The sequence below is a fragment of the Dendrobates tinctorius genome, unplaced genomic scaffold (genome assembly GCF_039654945.1).
Source record: "Dendrobates tinctorius isolate UK_male_01 unplaced genomic scaffold, ASM3965494v1 ptg000111l, whole genome shotgun sequence".
NCBI classification, from domain to species: domain Eukaryota; kingdom Metazoa; phylum Chordata; class Amphibia; order Anura; family Dendrobatidae; genus Dendrobates; species Dendrobates tinctorius.
Genome location: NW_027361779.1, coordinates 16,911,594 through 16,929,528, shown reverse-complemented (window position 1 = coordinate 16,929,528; position 17,935 = coordinate 16,911,594). Strand labels below are relative to the sequence as shown.

The window sequence follows — 17,935 nt, the reverse complement described above, 5'->3', positions numbered from 1 at the left end:
CTGCTGTCAGGATTCTCCGGTGTCGGCAGTGAGTACATACAGTATACTCCTGGTCACATTCCAACTAGACATGCCCAGCATCGCTCAATACAAGCGAATTGCACGTCTAGTCAGAATGTGGCCAGAAGTATGCATTTCGCATACTTCCAGTCATGTGACTACCCGCGTTCACCACTGACACCAGAGAATCATAGTAGTGTGCAGTCACATAGAGTGACTGCAGACTTTTAACAGTGACTGCCTAAATGACCACTTATAACAGCTAATTCAGTCCTCTTCTTTGTCCACAAATCAGTCATAAAAGAAAAAACCCTGGCATTGCAGTTCATACGTTCAGTTTTTGTGGTCTAATTCTAAGCTACACATGGCACTTTGAATTTGTGCTCAAAACTTATACATTTTTCTAAACATGGAATTCTTATTGTTTTGCTGTCTGGATGAACACAATAGAAGAATGAGATTAGATACCAAATAATAATTAGAACCACAGACTTAAAAAAAAACCTAAAGGTCTAGAAAACCAATTTATACTGTGAGATTCTGTTCACATCAGTGTTTCTTCATTTTGTTATACTCCATCATAGGAGAGACGAGCAAGATTAACCTCTTCCAAACCATGGCCACGTTTTGGAGCTTTAAATTAATTCTCTCCTCTTTCAAGAGTCATAACTTTTTTTATTTCTCTTCCATTGATTTTTTTATTTTTCCACTTGCTGTTTGCCGGGCGAGCTGTAGTTTTGAATGGCTAGTATACTAAAAAACAGGGAAAAAAATTCCAAGTGAAGGAAATTAATGTAAAATACACAATTCCAACCATAGTTTTTTTTATGTTGCTTTTATGATGTTCACTGTGTGGTACAATTGCTTAGAAACATGATTCTCCAGGTGAGTCTGGGTTCGTATCAGTGCATTGAAATTATCCATTTTATCACAAGTTATTAAAGAAGCACTCCCATCAAAATGTTTATCCACCAAATTTATATCAATCATCATATTATTTAGCACTGTGTACTTACAATTGCTCCTTTTGTCCTTCTACCAAGCTAATTCTTTTCATTTCCATTAAGTCTCTGACATCACGTGATTAAAAATGTAACTAGCTGATTCCTTCTAAGGGCTATGTTGAAGCTGGGAGTCAATTTTCCCTGCATAAGTCATGAGTAATTATCACAGCCTAATGAAATAAAAATTGCAAACATCCAAAATACAAGAATAATGCACACAACTCCAAAAATGAATGGAGAAAAAAGGATGACTGAAGCAAAAAATAATACAAAAATATTTTTATTGTAAATTTTTTTTTTTATATCCATAAGAATCATATCAAGAGGTGAAAACCACAAATCAAAGGACACGGATCAAGGGACGTAGTAAATGCCACGGTTATTTTCACACAAAAAAATGGTAAAATATATATTATGACCTACAATAAGGCTATGTGCACACGTAGCGGAACTCTCGCGGAAGTTACAACGAGAATTCCGGAATTCCATTCCGCGGGAAAATCACATTTTAAATTCCCGCAATTTTCCTGCGGAAAAACTAGCGATTTGCAAGCGTAATTAGCTTGCAGAATGCTAGCGTTTTCCAAGCGATCTTGAGCATCGCTTGGAGAACTGACTGACAGGTTGGTCACACTCGTCAAACATAGTGTTTGACGAGTGTGACCAACTTTTTACTACTGAGGCTGCCTATGCGGTAGTAGTAAAAGAAAAAATGTAAAAAATAATTAAAAAAATAAAAAATATTGTTATTCTCAACTTCCGGTGGAACAATGCAATCCTATGGGTGCGGGATCGCCGCGATTCCGCTAAATTAATGAGCATGCTGTGTTTTTTACCGCGAAGCGATTCCGCCGTGGAAAAAACCACAGCATTAGCACAGCTTTGTGGAATCCCATAGGATAGCATGGGATGCTTATTTTTCGCGGCAAAATCGCGCGTTTAAAACCGCCGCGAAACCGCAAAAAAACCACGACGTGTGAACTCAGCCTAATAATTGGTATACCAAAATTTCTGCAATAATAAGAGGTCATAAATGTATATACCAAACCCCACAAGAAATGTTCAAACAATACTGTTATAAAATTATTATAAAGTGCTAAGTGCATAAATGGGGTTAATCTTGTGCAAAAAAAAAAAAATCCTATGTATATAAAACTAATGATAAATCACACACAAAGTTGAAATATATATACATAGAGAGAGAGAGAGAAGAGAAAACAGAATAATTAGCTGGACAGAATGGCAAAAAAAGAGAAATTGATGCGTAGACATAGTGATGTAAGTAAATGTATTACGTTCGCCTCTTCGCCACGATACCAAACTTAAAATATGTCTCCCATAACTACAGAGCCAATGCCTGTCACAAAAAAAAACAATATTCATAACTGGACTTCAGCTCCAAAGAGTCTGCTTGTAGTTCTTTTGAATATAGAAAGGCCAGGAACTAAAATTGTCTCCTCCCAGTCTTTGCAGCATTTGTATAGGCTTCATGTCTGCTCTCCAACTGATAACGTACTTCAATTACATGTTCAAAGCAGGAGATCATAACTGAATGGGGGTCATGTGGAGTGTTTAGCGTGCTAGCTCTTTTTCCCTTCAGGTTATGATGAGGCCATGCTTCGTTGTTCAATATAAGGGTGACACATCCCCTCTCAAGAGACGGTTTTGATATTGGTCCCATTTAACCATTACATCTTTAACAGTCCTCCTGGTGACTTCAACCTGTGATTTTTCGATCACTAATTCTATTTCCTATAAAAAATGACTGTCCCTTATGAATTTTAGCACTTGGCTGGGCTTTGCAGGAGGACTAAGTTGGCAGTGATGGCGTCCTTTAACAGTCTCATGGCTATCATGACAACCCATCCTCACCCCACAATTACATCATCTGCATGCCATTGTCAGTGATTGACAGAGGCATTTAAATGGTAATGCACCAGAGATCAGAGCAAACACTGACTGCTGCTTTTATAGCAGAATCCAACTGTCTAAAGGTACTGTCACACTTAGCGATGTACCAGCGATCCCGACCAGCGATATGACATGGTCAGGATCGCTGGTACATCGCTAAGTGGTCGCTAGTGAGCTGCCACACAGGCAGATCTTACCAGCGACATCTCTGGGGACGAGGGTCGCTACTTACCTGTCACACCAGGCGATCTTGCGTCCTCCCGCCCAGCTCCACGCGTCGCTCATCGTCACAGCAGGAAGCGCCGCAGGAAGCAGACGACGAGAAACGGTCCAGCCTGTTCTCGCGCGATCAGCGATAACCAGCGGGGGAGCCGGTTGTAGGTAAGTATCACACACAGCGATATCGCTAGCAATATCGCTATAACGTCACAAGTTATAGCAATATCGCTAGCGATATCTCTTAGTGTGACATGCCCTTTACACAGCTGCCATCTTTTGGGTAATAGTGTGGGCTCAGCACTAGTGCGTGTTCCATACATGGGGACCCAATGTAGGACATACTATTACAGGGCAGCCTTCATTTCTGTGGCCAGCATCCTTGGTCCCAGTAACCAGTAACACGGGAATTTCTAGCAGCTGCAATGCCTAGTAATCAAAAGAAGTGCCCAGAATGCCAGGTTGACGATGTTGGCTGCAGAAATGAAGATTGCTATAATCTGGCTGCCATACAGAAGCATACTGGACTCCAGACTATGGTAGCATAGATCTTTTTTCTCAAAGACTGCCATGAAACAATTTTTGAGCTAGAAAATAAATTTTTGGTTGTAATATTTATTTAAGATTTTAAGCAAATTGAACTTCACACCCAAGAGGGTTTTATTTGAAAAGTGATCTATATGTAATACATTTTTAGCAATATATCTTTGCTTGTGTTGTATATATTATTTATAGGTAATAAAAAAAAACACTGATGTTCATATCTAGCAAGGAAGTCTTTTATCACAGGGCCCTTGGGCAAGTTCAAGACAATTTCCTGTATATAAACCGATTGCATCTTCAGATGTTGGTATGCCAGGTATAGTTCAACGTGAAATAGCTTTATGCTTCAATGACTGTCCACAGTAACTGCAAAAAAATAGCTCCCTTGTTCAGCTTCTAGTTCAGAGCAACCGACATTTGTTCCCATTTGTCTCCATTTATGTAACCCTAATTCCAGTTGATAGGCACTTCATGTTGCTTTTTTTAGTTTAACAAATTGTCTTACTTTTGCTTGAGCACATAAGATTTTTTTTCGAAAAGGAGTGTCTCAGGTATTTTTGCTTTATTTTGAGTTATTAGATTTACATACGTAGAAGATAAATTATTCTTAGAGGGTGTCTCAGGATTAGAAAAACATAGCTGCTGTCGTCCAGAAATAGTGCCATACTTATCAAGCTCCTTTGACGTGAATAGGGCTGAGGACAACTTGTACCACATACAATTTGTGAATAGACGTGGTGCTGTTCTTGGAAGAAAGGAAATATATTTTTCCCACTGCCGTATAAAAACACAAACTTTCGTTCTGTATTATTTGTGCGAAACATGCCAGAGTTTGTTTTCTGTATGGCAGCTGCAATAAACCAGAGTCTATTGGCAGAAAAATGTCATAAACCATTACAGTCTCCAGGAAGGGGTAGAATACGACTTCCTCCAACAGAGAAAAGAAAAATAAAGGGGATGATGCATGCAGAACATTACCTGTGCCTATAGTATATATGAAAAATTATGGAATAATACAGAATTTTCTCATGCATTGGGCTCTGTAAACGGAACCTCTAATGTCATAAAACACTATAAACCTGCAGATTAGTAGTTAATCACCGTGGTGACTGAAGCCGCGCCGACACACCGGGTGGTGACTGAAACCCAGAGGCTGTTGGGAGGAGTAAAGTTAATATCCTCTAGGTCTCTGGGCGTCCAGTCCAGTGCGGCTATTACTTGGCAAAGTAACCCCATATCTGCAGGTTAATAGTATTTTATGTATGACTGGTTCCCTTTAATCATGCTGTATATGTGTGTGTTCCTTATTATGTATATTACAGATGTTAATACAATTTTTGTATTTTTGTTTTTCAGGGCAAATTATGACATCAACATCTAAAGGCATCTTTCGACCATTTCTAGTTGTCTGCATCGTGCTGATTTGCTTCACAGTATGTTTACTGATATATGTCAAACCAACAAACAACTGGATCTCCAGCCCTATAGAATCGGCTAATTCTATGCTAAAAATGAAAAATATTTTCTCCACTAAAAAAGATTATTATAATGATACTATCATTCTTATTTGGGTTTGGCCATTTGGACAAACTTTTGAGTTGCAGTCGTGCGAAGCTCTTTTTAATATCCATGGGTGCCATCTGACTACTGATCGTGCGCTCTACAACAAATCCCATGCAGTGCTAATACATCATAGAGATATCAACTGGGATCTTACCAATCTCCCAGTGCAAACAAGGCCACCATTCCAGAAATGGATTTGGATGAATCTCGAATCTCCAACTCATACTCCACAAAAAAGTGGCATTGAACATTTATTTAATCTCACGTTGACCTATCGGCGTGATTCAGACATTCAAGTGCCTTATGGCTTTATGGTCGTAAGCACAAAGCCCTTTGAATTTGAAGTGCCAAGTAAAGATAAATTGGTCTGCTGGGTTGTAAGCAACTGGAATCCAGATCATGTTAGAGTGAAGTACTACAATGAACTCAACAAATACATTGAAATCCTAACCTATGGCCAGGCGTTTGGTGAATACTTGAACGACAAAAGCTTGATTCCAACCATCTCTACTTGTAAATTTTACTTGTCTTTTGAAAACTCTATTCACAAAGACTATATAACTGAAAAACTTTACAATGCACTACTTGCTGGATCTGTGCCCATTGTGCTAGGACCTCCAAGAGAAAACTATGAAAACTACATACCAGCAGACTCTTTTATTCACGTTGAAGACTTTCTCTCTCCGAGAGAGTTGGCAGATTATCTGTTAGTGTTGAACAAAGATACTGAGCGGTACCTGGCATACTTTACCTGGCGGAAACATTACACCGTGAACTTGTCCCGTTTCTGGGAATCTCATGCTTGCCTAGCATGTGACCATGTTAAAAGACATAAGGAATACAAATCTGTCAGTAATTTGGAGAAGTGGTTTTGGAACTAAACCCCCTCTATCATATTTGAGCACTTTCTGAGAAGACATTACAACAGTTACTTGCATCAAGATAAAAATCTAGTGCTTTGTTTCACCGTCTACTGCTGTCGAATAAATAATTTAACATTAACTTTGTCAGACATGAAAACCTCTTTCCAGCATCAGTATCATCATTCCCAGACACTCCATATGTAGCAGCAGTTTCTGTGAACGCAGAGCAATTTCCTTACTCTGTGTTAACCATTTTTACATAACCCCTTTTTAAAGAACTGAGTCTCCATATTACTGTATGTAGCAGACTGGGATCACCATCATTTCCACACAATTGTCCTGAATCCAAGCTGGAGGTCATACTGGCAGAGGTCATATGAAGTGCTATATCACAATTCCATATGTATATTGTTGAGGTGGAAGAAGTAAACTATTTACTTGGTGAGAGCGCAGAAATGTGTGACTTTACTCTTTAACAGATTTTCCATTTCATTGAAAAGCAGTTTTCAGTTCTGATAAGTCATCTTCATCCAAGATCAGCTGCAAGTAACACTTCAAAGCCATTCTCACCCTTGAATCAATCTCACACATGGTTCTGTATTTAGGAGTCTCACTTTTACGATCATATTGATCTGATGTGCTGCTATGTTTGTTTTAGACTCACACGCTATTTTCAATATTTTTTTAAAATGAAGAATGATCTTTATTTTCTTATAAGTAATTCTGAACATCGTAACCCCTCTATGTTGTCATTGTGAAAAATGAAAGCATTTTTTGAAGCTAGCCCATGGCAACCAACTGGCCGTAATGGTTCTTCAACAGTCGTGGCATACATTGGATGCCTATGATTATTTACAAAAGGCATTGCCTTGATGGTATCTTATTTGTCCCATAGACAAAGTGATGTTATTCTACAAGTGTATTATATTGTACAATGAGGTAGCAGTACAGATTTCAGCACAAACCCCCTCATTTTGAGTAATGGTGGAGAGCAAACACAGAACATTTCTTCCAGTTTATCATTTGGAGAAAAACATTATTCCTTTTCTGAATTAAATTATTATTCTGTATGATGGATAACCATAGAGATTATAAAGTGCTTTTACTTGATCAGAATATTGAAACCTATTGTTTAAATAGGCCATCAATATCCGATCAGCGGAGTTCTGACTCCCAGCATTCTGAGAATCAGCCACTTAAAGGGACATTTGGTAAGCGCTGTGGCCTCTTTCAATGTACACAGTAGGAGTGAAACATACTTTGGGGTGCTGGGCAGTGTGCTGTATATATAGTGCAGTGGCTTAACTTGAGGCTTGTGGGCCCCAGTGCAAAATCAACAAACATGGCACACAAATATCACAGGCCTTTAATAGTATTGGTCTTCTCATAGAGCCAAAGGGACCTTTTTGGCCCCCTAAGACCCAGGGCCTAGGTGCATCTACAAGCCCCTGCACCCACTAGTTACGCCCGAGGATATTGTGACAACATAGCGTTTGATGGGTAACTCAGCTGATGTATTGATTTTTTTTAAAGTACTATGTTGTTTCTCTATTTGAGACTTTTTGTCCTCTATAACATTTATGCCCTGCGGAAATTTGTAATTATGGTGAATTGTGAGATATGAAGAAAGGATATTTATCATTTTGTACACTGCCTTATATGATTTTGAATGTGTTTTATGTACTATTTGTTGTTAATTTGTTGTTAGGTTTTCTTTTTGGGGCATTCCTTGTATTATGGGAAATGAATTATTGGTGTATGGTGCTAGGATTATTGGTTTACAATGGAGCAGAAGGGGCTGCAGTGCTTATCAAATTCTGCGACCACTTCAAACAGCTGATTGGCAATAACCCCACCAATTGGATATTGATAACCTGTCCGAAACATGGGTCATCAATATTGTGAGCCTGAAAACCCCTTTAAATGCTGATGTTTAGTCAATATAAACCATCAATTGTTTGAAAACATTCAGGATTTCTGCAGATAACAGTAAGGCTCATTTACAGATATGCAGGAGCACAGAATACATGCTATTCTTCATTACTACTGCTAATTTTGCACCGAGACGATTCTTTACCTAGATTCATGATCATTTTGGTTGCTTACATATCAGCTAAAAGGCTTAAAAACTGCATACAGAAGTCCTCATTGCTTATTACTTCCACTAATGTAATATGTATTGGAGGTCTTGAATCTCCCCCACAAAATCAGAAGTAATCCCCAGCAATGTTTAAAGACCTACATACTCCTATTGTCAAAGTATAACAACTGGAACATAATGGCTAGATAAAGAAGGCTGTAGGTTTCTTGACATGTTACATAAAATGTGCCTTACTGTTTCTGTGGAGTAGTTCTCATGTCTGTCCTTTACGGTTTTATTTTGCCATTGGCAGGTGTCAGCCAGATATGATAATCACAATGACAACAGTTGTCACAGTGAGATAGGTATAAAGTAGAGCGTAACTGGATTTGACCTAGATTCTCTTTAAGGTGACTAACTGCATGTAGGTATGGGCAAGCCGGATCTATAAACTTGGCCGGCAACTGATTCAATATTGCACTATAAGGTTCTACATGATTTGAGAAGATGCAGACTATGAGTAGCATGCTACTATAACCGGGGCATAAGTATAGTGTGTACAGGGGTTGCAGTCTCATCCGGGCCATGGAGCCTAGGGGAACCCAAAAGTACCTTATACTCTAAAAGATTTGTGACAGTTGAGGGCCCTGTTAGAAATTTTGCACTGAAGAAGATCATTCTTGGGGTTCACCATGTATAAGTGGTACTAACAGCAGAGTTTATCTCCCATCTTGTCAAGCTGATAATTGGGGAATGAGCGTTCATAGGAATAATTGTTCCCAATTATCGACTTGTCGAAAAAATCCAGTAATCACCGGACAAATCAGCAAAATGCTCATTTGTTGAGTGCAATGATGTTTAGCTTACTTTAAAATCATCATTCATGCAACATATCATTTTGAGTAAACAGTAAGTGAACTGCTGCAATGCAGTGCCTGCCAGGGCCCACTAGTGGATCCTTCAGTTCTCTGGAGGGCCAGTCCAATGCTGCCGGTGTACCATAGTATAGCAGCACAGCGTGCCTCACTGTTTTCAGTAAGTTCTTTTCACAGCAGTTACATGTCATATATTCTGACGTCACCATTGTAGCAACCAATTTACGACCACGGTTACATATCCATGTATGACATGATTGTGGAACCAAAGACATAATGGGGAACCATGGCAAGTGACATACTTGATTGTATCTACTGACATCTTCACTGTGGTTAGAAATTGGCAAAATGTCATCATATGTCCATGTACAACATGTGACCATCCTGCCAAAGCTAGAAATTGTTTTTTAGACATTTAGGGCACAATGGGCATTATTCTTAACACTTCATTCCTGCTTTTTCGTTTTATGTGACAGTCCACAGTGTTATTATAACATTCACTTTGATCCAGAACACTTTGCCAAGTCTACGAGCTGCAGGCTAACGCCAAGTTACGTTCTGCTTACTCAAATCTATAATAGAAATGGGCAACATTATTTTTTTATTCCATATATAAGATGCAGATTTTAACAAAAGCATTTGTCTACAATATATGTATAATGGGTTATTGAGCAGCTTTACAAGCAAGCGTGCATTAAGGGGTATATGTCCATTCCCTATGATAATTTGGACACATTATATATGTACTGTGTAACTTTGCTTTGACATCAAATATTTTTCTTTTCATCTATTCACAGTTTTTCCAATTCAAAAACTTCAAAAGTTTTTCTTTTTCTGCATTTCTTTCAGATGTAACCAACTGAATGTTAAATAAGCACAATTGATTCGCCACATTTGTAGTTAGGGACAATTCATTTCTTTGGTATTTTTACTGTGTTATTATAAATCAGAATGAACTGAATATGATTACGGTATGTTGATGAAAAAAATGTTCCCTTGGAAATGTGGTTTTAGAGAATTTATTTAAGGAAATGTTCTGGATAAATGATTAAGATACTAAAATACAAAATGGTCACATCTAAAGTTCTGAAGATGAAAAGTAATAGGCTTGCCAGTGAGCATCAGCAAAGATATTGTTTTACGTATTCTACCCTACCACGCAATATAATAGTTAAGACCTGATTGGGTGCTGAAGGATGAAACATGGTCTAGTATATTGAATATTAACCTATTTATTAGAGTAAAAAGAATCATGGTGCCTTGGTCTGCCATCCTGTCCAGTCCTCAATACCTGCTGGACTACTGTAGTAGGAGTAGACCACTTTGGTAGTAGGCATCTTCAGTCTGGCATCCTGGACATCTCTAATAATTACTAGGTCAAGACATCATGGCATAATTCACTTTAGGACATCACATAAGGTTTATTAACTCATATGACATCGCAGGACCTAGATAATGCTAAAGATGTCCAGGATGCCAGCCATAGTAGTTAAGACAGCCCGGGTTCAGCTGCCATGGGAGACAGGATTGAACGTTGGACCAGAGCAACACAAATCGTTTTGCTCAACTGTAGTATTTTTATATGGCAGATAACTTATCATACTTATCAAGGAAAATTGTAAAAGTAGATCATATATGTGAGTTAAATTTTGTTAAATGGACCTAACTATATCATATCTAACTATAAAGGAATTGTACCAAGTTTCGAAGTTATTCCCAATCCATGTAACAGGGCGGTCCAACCGCTGCGACCACCACCGACCACTAGAAACAGGGCTCTGAAAAGCAACTTGGTGGTCGATCATGTGCACTTCCACTCTATTTATTCTTAATTGGAAGTGCCAAAGACTAGCCGAATGCTGCACTTGTCTATCTCCCGCAGTCCCATTTAGAATGAATGGAGCTGAGATGCACCTGATCAACCACCTATTCCATTCATGTTCTTGGGAGCCAAACCTCTTTAATGTTCCTCTAGACCAGGACTTCTCAAGCATTTTTTTATTGGCGGTATCTCACTGACAAAGATTATTCCTGAACCTCACCATAAAAACCCAATTTTACTTATTTTCATGTCTTGAACCGAGTAAGGCCTCTTTCACACATCAGGTTTTCGCCGTCAGGCGCGATCCGGCGCTTTTGACAGAAACCGGATCCTGCGAAATGCAATGCCGGATCCGGTTTCCCCCCCATTGACTTGCATTTGCGCCGGATCGCGCCGGATGGCCATGCGTTTCATCCGGTTTTCGCCGGATCCGGCAATGTGTCGCGATCCGGCGTCTGGAAAAAACGGCTACTGTAACGTTTTTTGTCTCCGGCGAAAAAGCCGGACACGCCGGATCCGGCACGTCCGGCTTTTTCACACAATGAAAGCCTATGAGCGCCGCAATGCGCCGGATCCGGTTTTTTGGTCTGAGCATGCTCAGTAGCTCTGCCCACAGGAGATATATAAAAGCAAGACAATGGGACCCTCAGCCACACCCAACATGCCACCCAAGCCAAGAACCAGGAGCAGGAGAAGGCAGCAGACATCTGCAGCAGCAGCACCATCAGCACCACCCCAAATGGAGCAGCAAATGGAACATGCTGAGGAGGGGAGTCCAGCAGCAGATGAGAGACGGTAATTATCAAATCCCCCATTCCTCCAAACTAGGGCCATGGAATATCAAGATATTCATTGGCCCTTTGTTTCTCTTTATTCAACAGCCGCCAAAGAGATGCAGCAGCAGCAGCAGAAATGGCATCACTGGCAGCAGCAACAGCAGCAGCAATACCCACAGCCATGGAGTCTGGCCATCAACAGGACAGCACATCTTCTTCTGGGAGCCCTCCCTCGCATTGTCAGCGTTTGAAGGTAAGTTTTTATTTCCAAAATCCATCATCTCTGTAATATATGTCTATTCATTGCCTTTTATTTCAAAACAGGAATCACAAGATGAAGAGGAGCTCCCAGAAGAAGAAGGAAGGGGTGGACAGACACCTGGAGTGGGCTCACAATTGGTAAGTTTTTTGCATCAAACGCAGAAACACAACATCACACTACACACAACACATAGAAAACAATGTTCTGCAGACCACACACAGCAAACAAATGCCTACATCCAAAGACATAACATTTTTTGTTTTCTTCTCTAGTCTTCCCAATCTGGTGCTCGGCCAAGAGGTCTTCGCAGTGCCTCCCAGGGTTGTCGGCGACAGCAACGCGGCGGTCACCAGCGTGTAAGTATAAATATTTTTGCTTTGTTTTTTTGCACTTTTTATTTCATTTCTTTTGTGGAGGCTAATTATGTTATTTTTGTCTTTTTCTTTAACAGCCTTCACAGCGTGCTCCCGACTCTGACGGTGAGGATGGAGGGATTGATGTGGACCGCCTCATCGATCTCGTCAGAGAAAGGGAGCCGCTCTGGAATATGGCTGACCGCCGCCACGCTGACCTGATCGTTACCCGACGACTCTGGGAGGAAATCTGTTCGCTCCTTGTGGGCCGCTGGGAGGACCTCGATGTTCGGGCCCAGATTAAAGAGCGTAAGTATATACAGTACCGGTTGCTTGATGTAAACCAGTGTTTCCCGAACTCCAGTCCTCGTGGTCCCCACGGATCATGTGTTCAGGATTTCTATTTACTATGGAAATCCTGAAAACATGACCCCTGGGGACCATGAGGACTGGAGTTTGTGAAACACTGATGTTGTATACTAACCACTCCTTTCTCGTTTCAGGGAACAGAATTGTGAATCGGTGGCGGTCTGTGAGGGATCGTTTCAAGAAGGAGTTCAATAAATAGATGCGGGCCCCGAGTGGATCTGGAGGACGCAGGAGCAAGTACAAGTACGCACAAGCCCTGTCGTTCCTCCGGGAAACAATGCTCACCAGAAGGTAAATATTACACACCACATGTGAAAAAAATGTTAGATATAACTTTTTTTTTTCAGCCAGGGCCATACCATGTCAGTATTTTAATTGTTTTTTTTTCTCTTTATTCCACAGCACGGTGAGCAGCACTCGGGAGCCTGCACGATTGGACCCTTCTGAGGCGATCCCTGAGGAGACCGGCACCGAGGGACACTTCGACCGCCCCGGTACATCTGCACCTTCCCAGCCTTCCCACACATTCGACCCATCTGTCCCATCCACCAGCACAGGAGCATCGTGGCCGCCTACATTACATGAAGCTGCTGGTGAGGAGATCGCTTTCCCTTTACCCCACCCTTCTGCCCCTGCCACCTCTAGTACACCTGCGGGTACTGGGCGGCAGCGGCAGAGGGGTCAGGAAAAGAGTTATGCGCAAGAGTTCTTGCATCTGAATGCATCTTTCCAGAACTGTCTAAAAGTCTTGTCAGAGCAAATCTCCGCAGGCTTTCAGCAGATCAACTCCAGCATTCTGGAGGTGAAGACACTTCTGCAAACCATGCATTCAGAAGCAAGATCTTCGCCAAACCACACCTTTTTCAGGTCTGTTGTGGAGCGCATGGCAACACTATCTCCTACCCAGCAGATGCATGTAATGCATTCGTGCCACGGTGCTCTACAGCAGGTTACCTCCCAACCTCCACCTCCCACCACTGTAGTTCCTCCACCTGCACCCCCTCCAGCCACTTTCCATCCTCCCCCTCCTATTACATCTGCACCCCCTCCAGCCACTTTCCATCCTCCCCCTCCTATTACATCTGCACCCCCTCCAGCCACTTTCCATCCTCCCCCTCCTATTACATACCAGCAACCTCACCAGTACCAGCAACCTCCCCAGTACCAGACATCTCCCCACTTCCAGCAACCTGCCCCGTACCAAACTCCTTCCCCGTACCAAACTCCTTCCCCGTACCAAACTCCTTCCCCATACAACTTTCCATCAACATCATCTGCTCCTACAGTCCCTGCCCAACCCTCCACTCCACCGCCCACCACCTCTTCTGCCTCGCACATGTCCACCCATTCTGTAGCTTTTTCCACACCTTCACCTCTAACTGGTCCTTCCCCACCACGATCCCAGTCCTCTCTCCACACACCCAGTGTCGAAGTGTCCCGCAGCCCCTCCAGCAGTATTTCCACCCCACAGTACACAGATTTGTAATGTGTGTTTTTTGTAATAAAAATGCCCATTGGGTTTAAAACCTTTATTAAAAAAGTTTTTTGCACTTTAAAAACATTTTACAAAAAAAAAAAAATTTTAAATAAAAGTTAAATTATCGTTTCACAATGGTTGTCTGTCATTTCTTTCTGCGGCGAACTATGTTTAAAAAAAGGTTAAATACAGGGTATTTCAAAGGTAAAAAGGTATTCAAAACCAGGTATATAACTGTGGGTAAATTTTAGCTTTTTGCCACAGTTGTGTTCCTGGTTGTGTTTGAAGCAAAGTATTTCACCTAAAAAGTTGTGTTTATTGTTGGTGATTTCCTACCAATGTACACAACTTTTGTTAAAAGGTGAAATACTTTGCATAAAACACAACCAGGTACACACCTGTGGCCTAAAGGTAAAAATAGTAAGACCATGACAAGATAGCCAACTTTGGTTGGCAAAGGTATATACTGTTGGTCCAGAAGGTACACAAGTTTGGTTAGGGCACAAATCTTTCACACTCTGTCATCCCAGTGTACTCTGCCTTGAGGTGACATAAAGTATAGTGGAAAATTGTCCCTGAAACCGTCACAGAACTTCTAGTGGTAATATTTCCAATGACAGCATCCATCTTCGCCAGTAACTTGCTCTTCTCTCCAACCTGCACTTTCTTCTCTACAACCTGTCAAAGAAGGGCTGTAGGAACATGCTATATATAGTTTTCCAGTAGCCAATCCCGTTCGGAAGGCCACAAGGGTCAATTTTAAAAACCGGATCCGGCGTAATCCGTCGAAAAACGGATAGAAAAACGGATGAACCGGATGAGACGGATCCGGTTTTGTCTGTCAAGAACAAGACGGATCCGGCAGAAAACCGGATCCGGCACATCAGGTTTTACAAAACATTTGCCGGATCCGGCATTCCGGCACGACGCCGGATCGCGCCTGACGCCGAAAACCTGATGTGTGAAAGTAGCCTAAGACATTAAATTAAGGGCAGAATGAGTCAATTCTGAAGCTAAAATAAAAAAAATGTTACAGTCAAATAAAGATGTGTGCAGAATATGATCAAGTATATGAAAAGTCCCTCCTCTGCTGTCTCACCAATTCTGCAAAACAATGATACAAAGTCAGATATGTAGCCAAAATGGCTCATGCACATGGTCACTGAACTGTTCTGTGTATGAGCTGTGTATACCTATGAGAAATGCATGTGCTGATGTAGTTAGGTGACCGGCTGGGGGGTGGTCCTCTTACCGCCATGAACAGACTGAGACGGAGACTGAAGTGCGTCCATCCGGTCCTCTTTATTGGCCGTCCTCTTGACGACCACAGCAACATACAGCAGCAGCTAGACACTCTCCGCACACAGGCCCGGGTACCTTCTTTTCCTTCTTACTTCCATATGACGGCCCTCGCGGCTCTTTCACTGCAGCTGCCCTAGGCCTACCACTACAGTGCTTTGCCTGCCCTAGTCCGTCCGTCTTGTGGTACCCCCAGGCTCTCTCCGTCTGCGGCTTCTCTTGTCTCTCAGTCTGCGGCTTCTCCTGTCTCTCCGTCTGCAGCTTCTCTTGTCAAGGCCACCCCCTGACTGTCTCAGATGTCAGTCCCTTCTAGAGCTTCACCACTGTACTTCTCTTCCTCAGGTCTACTCTTCTCCTCAGCTCCTCTCTCTGGACCGACTGCTTCTAGAACTGTCTACCTGCTTTTTATCCCCCTCCTTGAGGAATCCTCCCAGAGTTCCTGTAACCTCGCCCCCATGACAGTGCGGTTTCCCCTACACTCTCCCTTCCTTTGACCATTGTCGTCCTCGACAATCTCGCTTCCCTTTCTTTGTTGTTCTGAAGCTTTGACACCGTCCTTCTGTCTAGCCGTTTGTCAAGCAAGCACTAAGCCCTTTTGCTCTATGTAGGCGTGCTGAATAAAACCGGGAGCATCCATGCCCCGAGTAGCTTATGGCTACTGGCCGGCGTGTACCCCTTAAAGACAATTCCCACTGGTTGGGCCAGGTCTTCCCGGACTTCTCTACTGGTGCGTTCCTCCCACTTCTCTCCCATTCTGCAACATTCTATAATTTGGGGCGCAATGACCGAGGCTGTAGCCTACAAGGTCACAGACCGCTTCCCTCCTTTGCTTTGGGGTGCTTATGGTACTGGGGACTTGACCTAGGGACCACTGTCTGTTTCTATTTCACTCATCTCTTTGTCCTTTCAAAGTAAACAAGTCATGGTTGGTGGTTTTCTCTTCACACTTAGTACCCGGGGGCCGGGACCTGTTGAACATTTTCATTTTTTTACATATGACATTTCATCAACTATCTATAGTTTCAACTATGCCATGTTTAATACAACCATGGTTAATTTTTTTGTGTTTTGCATCTTTTTCAAGTAAAACATAACATTTTCCTTTTTCAAGTAAAACATAAACATGGGTGCTCCCCCTTCCTTTATAGAGAGCACTCCCCCATAAGCATCCCTGCCACAACAGGAGCGGGCAAATTGTACCCATTTTGTGGATGTCAAACTGTCCCCAGGATGTGCAACAGCACACAACAGTCCCGGAAGTCCTTTGATAAAGATACTCAGGGCCACCTCCTGGCAGCCGATGTTTCGCCAATCAGCAGAGAACTCCACAGCCATGAATTCCATGGGATTAGAGTTGAGCGACTTTGGTCGGATCGGGTTTCATGAAACAAAATTTGTTTCAGATGAAACTGGTCCGACTAGGGCAAAAAAAGTCGGAGTTTCATCCGAAACCCAACCCCAATGCAAGTCAATGGGAAATAAAAGTCGGCATTGAGCGGATGACATTCCTAGTCGGACCAGTTTCATCTGAAACAAATTTTGTTTCATGAAACCCGATCCGACCAAAGTCGCTCAACTCTACCCGGGATGCTTGAAGTGCCTCTGGGCCCCGAGTGTTCCTGATGCCCGAGACCCAGGAGTCCTCTTTTATGGGGGCTCATACCTCTTGGGGTAAGCGATGACTGCCACCGCATAGTAGCCGCGGGGGCAGTATTCCTTGCAGTAGGAGACCAGGTCTCCCTCCCACAGAGCCCGCCCATGTTTAATGGAAGCCACATTCAGGTATATTTTGTGGCCGGTTGCAAGGTCCCGAATAAAGCCATAGCCCTTGGCCGGGTTGGTGTGCACAAGCCGCCCAGTAGACCGGGGGATGGTCATGGCTGCTTCCCCCTTGGCATGCAGCAGTGCCCAGACCTCCCGCTCTTTGGCCTTCTTCTGCTCAATGACCTCCGCAACCCAGGCGGAGGGTCTGGTGTAGGCCTCGGGGCCTGGCAGGTGGGCCACAGCCAAAGCCAGGAGCAGGCCGGGGTGGCTGCAAGTGCCAGCGGACCAGCCACAGCTGGGGCCAGACATGGGGTAGGAGCAGCCGCGGGTACCTTCGGGTAGGCCACAACCAGAACCACGAGCGGGGCAGAGGCGGCCACAGGCATCGGCGGGTAGGCCACGGAGTAGGCCGCAGCTGAGACCAAGGCGGCCGCGGGCTCTGACGAGTAGGCCGCAGCAGAGGCCGCAGATGGAGCAGAGGCGGCCGCGGATGCCGGTGAGTAGGCCCGGCGATCTGGGGCGGGGCCGAAGTGGCGGCAGGCCCTGATGGATAGGCCGACGCCAGAAGATGGAGCGTGGCAGGGACTGCCACAGGTCGGTTCTGCATCGATGACACGGAACAAGGTGCCGCCGGGTGGGGCGGCTCAGGATCGTTGACAGGAGCTGCGAAATCATCCAGGGCCAGGGTCGCTGGAGAGCGGGAGGTCGGGCAGGGAGGCCAGGCAGGGAGGCTGAGGGCCTGTGTTAGGGCCCTGGGG

General features: G+C 43.2%; 1 protein-coding gene and 1 long non-coding RNA gene across 2 annotated transcripts in view; both read left to right on the top strand.

Annotated features, from left to right (window-relative positions):
* FUT9 (fucosyltransferase 9) overlaps positions 1–6,239 on the top strand; it is a 364,209-nt gene extending 357,970 nt beyond the window's left edge. The window contains exon 3 of the mRNA XM_073589540.1: positions 5,031–6,239. Coding sequence (XP_073445641.1) covers positions 5,039–6,118 — 1,080 coding nt within the window. The 5' untranslated portion in view covers positions 5,031–5,038 and the 3' untranslated portion in view covers positions 6,119–6,239. The remainder of the gene's footprint in view (positions 1–5,030) is intronic.
* A 5,514-nt stretch (positions 6,240–11,753) lies between these two features.
* LOC141100849 (uncharacterized) lies at positions 11,754–13,255 on the top strand. The gene is made up of 3 exons (XR_012234800.1): positions 11,754–12,271; positions 12,367–12,577; positions 12,772–13,255. It is a non-coding gene; the product is annotated as an uncharacterized lncRNA (long non-coding RNA).
* Positions 13,256–17,935: the final 4,680 nt, after the last annotated feature.